The 11,498-nt window shown below is 40.2% G+C and overlaps 1 protein-coding gene across 1 annotated transcript in view; it reads right to left on the minus strand.

Moving 5' to 3' along the window:
- Positions 1-11,498, minus strand: part of pex5la (peroxisomal biogenesis factor 5-like a) — a gene marked incomplete at both ends in the record, with an annotated part of 138,365 nt that overhangs the window by 52,751 nt on the left and 74,116 nt on the right. The window contains one exon of the mRNA XM_080725826.1: positions 7,450-7,554. Coding sequence (XP_080581952.1) covers positions 7,450-7,554 — 105 coding nt within the window. The remainder of the gene's footprint in view (positions 1-7,449; positions 7,555-11,498) is intronic.

The raw sequence follows: 11,498 nt of genomic DNA on the forward strand, positions 1-11,498 counted from the left end.
GGATTACAAACAAACAGACAGAGATTTGTCGCATTTATAGATAGACTAGGAGGAAGATTTCGGTAGATTTTCGGTATACCAGTTCGGTTCAGTATTGTGACACCCCTAGTCTACTGGCATTTAGCGAGGTGCACTCCTGATGGACGTATCCAAGATCACACAAACCCACTTTATGTATGCACCGGTAACCGGTACAGTAACTTTTATCTGAATATGCATTTACATGCACCCATTCTCTCACGCACGCACACACACGCACACAAGGCACCAACCTGCTCATCGGGAGCAGTTAGGGGTTCAGAGACTTGCTCAAGGACACTTTGACACGAATCAAGGAGGAGCCAGGGACTCAAAAAATTGAGTACTTTTTCTACCACTACTTCGTAGTCTGTGTGAAAATTACCCCAAGACAAAAGGTGTCCTTGAATGCCTCCAACTTATCGATGCAAGACACCTGCAGTAAGTGTAGCCTATAAGCGGAAACCGTGCCTGAAGAGGATCATGTTTCTCGATGCTGTGACTGTATATGACTTACTGTAAAGGACAGTATACGCTGGCAGCATAGCTACAATCAAATGCACTCACAGTCAAAGTGGGAGATGGCAGTGTCCTGAGAAAATACTGAGACAGGAAGACAAAACTATAGCCAAGAGACTAGAGTGTCACTGAGGGGAAAATATTGACAACACTGGCACATTTGTACGAAACAAAAGTAACTAAAAGTTGCTTAACTTTGAAAAAGAAGAAGAAGAAAACATCAATCTGTTTAGTATTTTGTCGATCGAGCTAGTTTAAAAAGTACACTGTTTTGCATTCAGAATGTTGTATGGTAGGCAGGGGCGTCACAAGGGGGGGGGGGGGGGGGGGAGTGGGACTGAGTTACTAGGGCCCAAGGTGGAGGGACTTTAATTATTTTATACTTTAGCTATTGAAAAATACCAGATATACAGGCTCACAGCGCAGCACCAAGTGCCGCGCTGTGCTATATTTTTGAAAAGTCGTGAAAATGTGTGCAAATCTTTGAATATATGTATTTTTTAAGCGAACATTTGTTACTCAAAGTTTGCTTCTGGGGGGTCCCTGGAAATAAATATTTTGAGATGGGGGTCTGTGGCCAAATACATATCATTTTGGGGGTCCTTCACATGAATACGTTTGAGCACCACTGACAGAAACGGTTTTCATGATTTTTCTAAAATAGCAGATCTACAAGCTCACAGCGTGGCTGTGAGAAGGTCACAGGACCAGATTGCCACTGGGAGGCTGCTCACGGAGGACCTTGTGTTGTTCGCATCATTCAACATTTTTCATTTTACATTTTACTCACCACGTAAAAAAGGTGCTTCAAAGCACCTCTTCTAATTGCCACCGGGGCGAAATTCTGACTAACGATGCCATTCTATCCATACTATTATTTCTCAAACCGTGACACGAACCTGCACAATATTTCCCCAACTAGGCTAATCATCCAGCTACAGGAGATGGAAGATGCAACACATCTTTTCAATGTGCTGGGGGGGAGGGATTAATCCGTGGCTCTGCTTCTCTGCCTCTGCTTTTGCTATCCCCAATCCCCCTCTCTGGTGATACATTTTTTATCACTGTTGGGGATGTTTTATTCCCGCTTATGGTCAGCCTGAATCAAATATGCATTTCCTTTTGGGAAATCTACAGCGGACTGATATGTTTGATGTTATGTTTGATAATATAACAACTTAGCAATTTAGTTAAACACATATACAGTATGTTGACCACATTGTCCCTGGTGTCTCTATTTTGGACAAATTTCCCAAAATGTTGGAAAAGGTTTTCCAATTTATCACATCACAATCTGCGCTATTTGTCGTAAAATGAAGTATATAATGTGTAATGCCTCATTCACACAACGAAAAGCCAAGCTAATGGTTTGCTTGGTAATTCAATGTATTCTCTATGCAAACCAGCTTTAACAATTTCCAAGCTGGAAAAAAAGCTTGGACATTTTTAAAGCTGGTTTGCATAGAGAATACATATGAATTACCAAGCAAACCATTAGCTTGGCTTTTCGTAGTGTGAATGCAGCATAAGGTTCAGATTTAGAAAATGTTCCCCTTTCTTTTGTTTTCGTTTTAAAAATGGAACCCTGCCGAATCGTGCCGATGCCAATTATAGGTTCAGTGTCCCTTTGCAAGAAGAACCCAGGAGAGCTATCTCTGTGGTTTGTCCATGACGAGCCACTTGACAAGGTAGTTAGTTACCTTTCTCTCCCCGTGGCTGCCCTTTACCCGTTTTGTACCTTTCTGCTCTGTTTCTATGCGAAACACACTGCAGCTTTATTTACAAGTGGTGCTTCGGGGATAATGCAGATAATTGCGTAACGGAAAGCTCCGGCTAATTGTGCCGCTCGGGCATGACTCCGAGGTACCTCTCAGATGTTGTTGTCAAGGGAGACGTGCAGTACACCAGCTAATAACTCGTACGAGTCCTGAGGAGTAGAGGTGAGGGGAGGCAGGCAGAGGAAGAGGATGGGGAATGGGGTTATGAAAGAGCAAGAGATGTACTGTACTGTATGAAACAGGGAAAGGAGAGAATGGAGAAATGTATTAACTATAATTCTATACTATAATTCTCTATTTTGGATTGTCAATAGAACATATTAGATTTACAAAAAATACAAATCTGACTTGTTATTACTACTAGACCTTACCTGTTCGATGATATGTGCTCCAAAATATGTGCAGAGTGTGGGTTGTGGGGAAAGTTACTGTAACTGGTGCGTGCGTGAGAATATGTGGGAGCATATGTGGGAGCATCATAATGTAAGGCATAATGTATGCGCTTGCTCCACATTTTTTCATACCCGTTGGAAGATGAGAGAGAGAGAGAGAGAGAGAGAGTTTCATACCCGTTGGAAGATGAGAGAGAGAGAGAGAGAGAGAGAGAGAGAGAGAGAGAGAGAGAGAGAGAGAGAGAGAGAGAGAGAGAGCACATTCCTAACTGTGAGAGAGACGGGTGTGTGTGTGGGGCTACAGATCCCATGGCCTGGAGGAACGGACCGTAACCCTGACAACAGACTAAGAAAACGCTAATAAACAGCTTTAATTTGGGAGAAATGAAATTCGGGCTCCGTCAGCGTTGGTATAATGCTAATGGCCAATACCATGTGAACTTTGGGATCAGTTGCTGAAGCGAGTGAATAGATAAACGTAGATAAGCGTGAGCGTTAGAGCGTTAGAGCGTGAGTGTGTGAGTGAGTGAGTGAGTTGTTTGGTGGTTTATCTGATAGATGACCCATGGAAGCAGGCAGACAAAGAGAATGGGGAGGAGTTATGAAAGAGGAAGAGGGATGAAACGGTGAGAGAACAGAGAATGGTCTGGCATGTTTAGCCCATTGAATACGACATATGACACGATATATACTTGACATTACTGCAGACCTTTTTCCAAAGTGGTTTGTTCAATTATTTTAGGAAGTCATCAGATTCAGTTCATCTCAGTCTAAAAATTAACTTATAAAAACTTGAAAGTTGATGCACGGTTATTTTATGTCAAAGTTATATCATATAGTTGATACATTTTAAAGCATGGATTGGTTTGAGAAGTCTAGCTGAAATTAGTCCCTGGAGAAAAGGATTGATTTATGAAAGAAATGTCTATGAATTATTAATTGTGCAATTATTTGACAAACATTGACTCCATTATTCAGGAAAGTTCTGTAAAGTTTTAATGACTTTGAAGGACATGTCATAACTAAATAAATAAATGAAATAAATGAGAAAATAAATCTAATAACAAAAAGTCTAAAAAGATTGTGTATGTGTATGTTTCTGTATCTGTATCTGTATCATATTTTATAAAGCTGAAGCTGTGAATAGCTCCACCCTGACGATTGGTGAAATAAAAGCACAGGAGGAGAATCTTGTGTGGGACAGTTTCTTTGGACAGAGTTGTAAATAGGCAATTATACAGTATTTATTGATGCCGGTATGGTCCTTCAATTACAACGTCTGGATGCTGTTTTACTTTGGAGCAAACGGTTCAAGCATAAAATATGCACCAGATGCTCTTTGAAAACAATGCTGGTTGGCACCAGCTTGCTCTCGATCTCCCCCCTCTGTGTATGTGTGTGTGTGTGTGTGTGTGCGTGTGCGTGTGCGTGTGCGTGTGCGTGCGTGCGTGCGTGCGTGCGTGCGTGCGTGCGCGCGCGCGCGCGCGTGCGTGCGCGTGCGTGTGTGTGTCTGTGTCTTGTATCTGAGCATGGGGAGACACGATTACGCAAGCTCTGTTTATTATCTGGGATGCCCATCTGTATCTGTGACATTGGGTCCATCCTCTACTGTCTCTTAAATCTTTGTAATACTGTCATGACGCTGCACAGAACACCACTATCTGTCCCTCATCATGCTATAAACAGTGGCAATGTACATGAAAATGAGTCACACTGATTATCCATGGTTAAATTGTTGCAGAGCGCAGCCATTACAAAGGTTGTGGTGTCCCTTATGATAGATTACAGTAACTCTGAAAATGTTAATTCACTCTGAGTTAATTAACACTCCAGATATTACTGTATATGTTGTGTTTCCAAGCTTGGACGGAAGCACACCAGATTGTATCTCCTTAAACACACTGTGGTTAGTGTGGATAGAGTGTTAAGTGTGTATATAATTAAACACGTGGTCAGTGTGGATAGAGTCTTAAGTGTGTGTGTGTATCATTTCAGTCACTGGCCTGATGTGGTCTGTTGTTTAAAGCGTGTATGATCTGAACTCGAATTCAAATAAAACATGAAACCTTGACATCCAAGTATGGATTAAATACAAGATTGCATATTGATTTTCTTTGGATGTATCTTAAACATGAAAACAAATGTTAGGAAACAAAATCGAGAATGCGGTAGTTGAATGTGAATGCTTGTATTACTGCAATGATTTGACCGTTGGACTTTTGACTGAAAGGTTGAGGGTTATTGATATCTGCATTTGGTACAACGTTATAAACATGAGACTATTGATCTCTACTGAATGTGTGGTGCTGGGTCATCTTAAGGGAATTGAGTAGCCATCTAGTATGCAATACTAATAAGGCAACTGTTTCCGTAAAACCTAGCAATGTGTTGTTATTACTCATAATTTATTTATTAGTCAGACACATTGCTGTGATTTGAAATTTGTTCTCTGCCTTTAACCCATCTCTTGGAGCGGTGAGCTGCTGTCGTCACGCTCGGGAATCTAAGCACAAAGCCACTGAGCTGGTCTACTTATTACTTGGGCCAGCAGAGTGCACAAGTACTGCGCTCGGTGATATTGTATGTGGCGTATCTGTCTGTCTGTCTGTTTTTACGTCATCCAATGGGAAAACCTTTGAGAAAACACGCAAGTTGGTACCTCGGCAGAGTGCCAACTTGCCCACCCACATGCTGCATACGTACTCTGCTGGCGCACAAGTAGGCCATAGTGTATACTGTAATATGGCCTGCTTGTGCACAAGGTGCAAGTTGGCACCTCGACAGAGTGCAGTCTAGTTATTATTCTAAAGTTTTGTCTGTTTTGGTGGTGTTGTGTTTTTGGTTTTGACTTGTTTTTATGTTAAATCTCAAAATGAATATGGGGGTCACGGATACCCATAGGTACATACTGTACTGTACCAGCCATGCTAAATAGACTGTGGCTGTTGTTGTTGTTATTGTTCTGAGGACACGTTCACTAAACTTGATGAAGGACACTTCGCTTGCCCCTTTTTCAGTTGACGTGTACAGGAGGCATTTCGTTTCTCAACACCATTTTGGGTGACAAATAACACTGAGCATTTATGTACAAAAAACAAACAAAAAACAAAACAATAGCGACAGTCAACAGTGATTGCTTTTCTGGTGTTCTATGTGAGTCAGCATAAAATCCAAATAAAAACCCTTCACAATCTTTGATTGTGGTGATGGAGAAAGTTCATACTGTACTGTACTGTATTGACACTCAAGTTAAACAAGTAGAAAATACATTATAGGTTATTACATCACAACACAGTCCACGTAACTATGGCAAAACAAACACACACAAGAGCACACAAAAACACAAACAAGTAGAGAATAGCAAGAATGCGTATACATTCTATTGCTACAAACCAACAACACATTCACAAAACATTGAGGAAGCACAGACGAACTGAAAAGCACAGAGACTGTTTTCACAACAGTGAGGAGAGCTACTTCCATTAGTCTATCTAATGCCATGCTGCAAGCTACAGTACAGACAGTATAGCATTTTGGAAATGCATACAGCACTTGCGCTAGTTAAAACATTAGTAAAAGTATAGCTGCTTATGAGGTGTAAAAAAAGTTCTTAAGAGAAGTTCTTCTGCCCTAATTAGGATGGAAAAACATCTTTACGATATAACCCGTAGACGATATAATCTCATTATCTCGTGAACAAGTCCTTATCGGAACAAAATGTTTCAAAGAAGAATGAGTTCACTTCTGTCACTTTCTGTCTCATTAATATATATATATATATATATATATATATATTAATAAAGTGTGTTTATTGATTTTATGCACAGACTAACACGTGTTAGGGAACTTGCACTGCAGGTGCATCGTCAAGTCGCTATTCAATAAATGTCATGTTCATATAAGTATAAAATTAATATGCCATTTGTGCAAATCATTGCACAGGAAGTGAGTTTTATACCCCATAGAGCAGCTGAAAGTGAAATCAATAGTGTTGATCCTTTACCATTTTAACTTATTACGGTTGAAGGACTCAGTGAAGTGGAGCTTAGATATAACACACTCAAAGCGTTGCCATTTTTGTATATCCAACAGAGGAGGGAGTTCCACTTGAAAGCTGCACAGTAAAATCCTCAGTGTTAATTTATCCATTCGTAACTCTGACAGTGTACAGATGGAACCAAAAATGGATCCTTACACGTCCATTTGGTATCACTTGCACACTCTCAAGTTAACCACTTGTTAACGCCCCTCTAAACTTTGTGACGAATAGCGTAAAATAGCCGAGCTCACAACACGTCGCATTGCGATGCGTTCTGAGCTTTTTTAAATCGGCTATTTCGGCTACTTAGGAAGATTTATTATAATGTTTTTGCCTATCGTCGTTGTCGGGTGGAAACCTTGTATGTCCAAAACTCTTCTTTTTGCATTTATCATTTTTAAAATGTTTTAAACTAGTGAAAACAGCTAATCTACAAGCACAGGCACTGACAGGTAGTGAAAACAGCAGATCTACAAGCACACAACACCTCGTTGTGTGCTTGTAGATTAGCTGTTTCACTACCTGTGCGACGGCCTTGTATGATGAAGCAGGGCTTTACTTCGCGAAAAAACGTACAAATTTGAAACTTGGAGATATGAGGTTTCTGCCCGACAGTGACGCTATGGTGACATGCCCAAAATAGGGCGTTCAGGTGTTAAAGTGGTTAAATGAACACTGATTCTGCAACAATGGTTCTGCCCACCTTGGTAGTCATCGGGAGGAGGGGCTTCCCTTCTGACGAGGCCTTACTTGGTATCTCCTTCATCACCATGGCAACGGCCTTATCGGCGGCCCTAGAGTCTCTCCCCTACAACAGTGGAATCAACAACGACTTGCATCAGGATCAAGTTGGACAAACTCAGAGCGGTATATACCCCGTGTCCAGGGTATCTTACAGTACCCGTGTCCAGGGCGTGTTAACAGCAAAGAGACTTATCTTAATGATGATGACACCATGGGGCATTTACGTACGGTGAGCCGTCTACTGTGACAAAGACACCAACGACAGCGACTGTGAACATTTCCACAAGACTATGGCGATGAAAAAGGGCCGTCACCACACAATGCAGGCGGTTCACTGTACACGATGATGATCATGGTTGTTCACAGCAGTATAGCCTTACGTTGTATGTTATGTTATATATTATGACTGAATAAAAATGTAGATATTCTTCCACAGGGTCATACTGCGTACCTGCTGTCAATGGTTATAATTCACCCAAACAAATCATGTTGGAATAGAAACATTACAAGGTCTGTTGGTTATTATTTTTGAGATAATTACCATTTTAAACCCTGTTTCACCACTTAAACACTATACTTAGTTGAGCAGAGCCCCTCAGGCTTCTATACTAGGGCCCCTCCTTATATACAGTATATAGTATACAGGTCCATATCATTTGGATCACTGGTGCAGCGTAGCTGTGAGGGATCTCTAGATGTGAGGGCCGTAAAGCGGCCTGAACCTCTAGTGCTAATAAAAGATAAAACAAGTAGAAACCCCACAAAATTATAGCAGCACTATAAAATACGTAGTGTTTATTGTAAATAGTAGTAGGTTAAAGTAAATAGAATAGTACAATAACTGACAGAGCAACATTCACTTGTAGGCCTAGATGAGTATTATTTGACCAGAAGTAAACTTTGTCTGGGATTGAGTCCACCAAGGGTTATTTACTTTTGTACTGTGTTTGTACACAACACGCGTGCGCTCACACACACACACACACACGCACGCACGCACGCACGCACGCACGCACGCACGCACGCACGCACGCACACACTGTACCACTTACGTCCCCCTCTTGGGCAGAGGGCCATCTAGAGCTTTGCTAATAATCAGGGTAAGTGATATTATTTGGTTCGAACAAAACATTATTTGTTAAAATGTTAAAGCTCTATAATCCCCTGTTGTTTAGTAACGGGGCTCTCCCCGTCTCTCCAGCTCTTTAGTAATAAGAAAACACATTATCAGGTGGGCTGCCTATTTTCAGCCAATCGGAAAAGTACCCAATTGAGTACTCATTTCTCTGTGTCATTACTTACAAATTCACTTGTTTATGCTGTATCATGTGTGAGTTCTCTCTCCTGATTCGATCAAATTGGTGTCCCTAGTACCCTACCTGAAAATGTATATATTTCCTAATAAGCTGGAGAGACAGCATGAGACCCATGTGTTACTGAACAAGCAATGATTACTAACACATTCACAATATAATGCTATTTAACACTTATTTTAACAAAAAACATTGTTACATTTCTATTTTAAAAAATGCCAACATACAAGCTGACATTGTGGGCTTGTAGATTGACGATTTTTTAAGAATTTACAGAAATATTTCAAAATATTACACCAGTCCTGTGTGTGTGTGTGTGTGTGTGTGTGTGTGTGTTTGTGTGTGTGTGTGTGTGTGTGTGTGTGTGTGTGTGTGTGTGTGTGTGTGTGTGTGTGTGTGTGTGTGTGTGTGTGTGTGCGCGTGTGTGCGTGCGTGCGTGCATGCGTGTGCACGTGTGTGTGTGAGAGAGAGAGAGAGAGAGAGAGAGAGAGAGAGAGAGAGAGAGAGAGAGAGAGACGTAGCAGCATAACTAACTACTGACTCTGTGACTAGCATACCATACTGTATGCACATAAACTAAAGGTGCACAGTGCACACTCAAAGCTGGATAATTCTGTAGGGGCTTTTTGCCTGTACACTTGCTAACAAAACAGACGACTTCATTTCCCTCACATGATGTTCCTGTTGGACCGATATCCTTACTTCTCTGGAGAGCTCAAATCTCCTAATAGAGTCTCAGAAAACATCTGCTCCCACACTCCTCTCCATGTCTAGCCTTAATGAGAAGTGCTTTGTGAAAATGGCAGATTTATTCTACTTGAGAAGCTGTGAAGGATAGCCTACCGGTATATCTTTGACAATACCCTTTTTTTTCTTCTTTTTTTTTTTTTGGCTGATGCTTCTCGGAAAAAAGCTCAAGATTCTTTTAATTAATTAATTAATCTAGCATGTAATAATTATGTATTCTCTTTGCCAATTGATATTTAGACTTCATGATGGCTGAAGTTGAAACATGTTAATGTCTCCATAAGTAGAAGACGATTGATCCGTGAGTTCTGGTATTCTGTTACCGTGCACCATAGTTTGGAAGATTGGGAGCTTTTTAACATCTTTTTTTTTTTTATCTTTATGTTTTCTAGTGAGTGAGTCAGAACTTTCAGTGGTTGTGGATGGTGTGAAGCATATTGCTTGTGCAAAGTGTACAGTTTTCGCAGGCTTGCAGCTATTTTCATTACGACTGAAGTCTTCAATTTAACCAACATCTACTCAGTGATGTAAAGTACATTTACTCAACACTACATCTCAGAGGAAAATATTGTACTTTTACTCACTTTTGATTATTATTACAAAACACACAAACCACTTCAGCATTATATATATTTGAAAATGGCCGATCTACATTTTTTTTTAATGAAAACAGTCAATCTACGGTTTTCATAAATAAATAATTATAAACTTGTGAAATTGGACATTCTGCACAGTGTACTTTTATTTTGGCACTTTGAGTAAATGTTGATACCGATACTTTTGTACTGCTACTTATTTGCATTTTGAATATGGGACTTCTAGACTACTTGTAACAGAGCATACTGTAGCTTCATTGCAGTATTGATATTTAATTCAAGTAAAACATGTTAGTACGTAATTCTTCCATCACTGCATCTACTTCTCTTGGGCTGGTTATACAGAACACAGTGACTGTAAATAAATTGAATGGCCTAATTCTGTGTTGTTCCACCCTTTTTGTTTTCATCATTACCACATAGCTGTCTGAGACCTTGAATGGAATGGAGCTAATGATGTACATGCAGTTGTTCTTGACAATGCCAGGAATAAAGAGGACATGGCTTTTTTTCTCTTCTCTCCATACCAGTGGTCCTCAAAGTGGGGTCCGGGGACCCCCAGGGGTCCTTGAGGGGGTCCCCAGCTAAATAATCACTATACTGTACGCTTTTAATAGCTGATCTATAATGTGTTGTGAGCTAGTATCTGATTATTTATTTATTCTTTATATTAAAGAATGTGAAAAATGTGTAATATATATATTTTTTTAGTTTGAGAAACACTGCTCTATACTGTCTGCAGATGGTGGTTAATATGGAAGACAAATTGTGTATAGCCTTTTCATTCCACATGCAGGAATACTATTCCACAGACTCATACTTTAAAAGTATGAGTCTAAAAGACGGTCTACTATTTATAGTCACATTTGGAACAAGGATGGACAGTTTCATTAATAAAACATGTTGACACCATTTACTATAAATTATTTCCATTTTAAACTGCAAGCAAGCAAAATAATTTCACTTAATCTTCATGGTATTACACTTCCTTGTGATGGAGTGGGAAAAAAATAAATCTAATTTCCCTGATGTGATTTACTCCAGCATTATGCAAACAACTTAATCAAATGATTATGTGTTGTTGGTGGCAGGGTACATAAATGTGGCGGTTTGTCTCGGTGCTCAATAAACACATTTACAATTCCAACAGCCAGACAGCAGCTTCATTGCTCAAAACTAATAGATTTAGTGGCGGGTGGCGGGCACAGTATCTCATATGAGAGCACTCTAAAAAGCGTAGTTCATTGTACAGTCCAGATGATTCGGTTGCATTAAGGTTAGCGTTGTTATGGTTTTTATATACCGTAAATAAAGGCTAGACAGCAACGTATATACATTCTGCATCTCTCGGT

Source organism: Nannobrachium achirus, assembly GCF_963921795.1.
Source record: "Nannobrachium achirus genome assembly, chromosome: 1".
Taxonomy (NCBI): Eukaryota; Metazoa; Chordata; class Actinopteri; order Myctophiformes; family Myctophidae; genus Nannobrachium; species Nannobrachium achirus.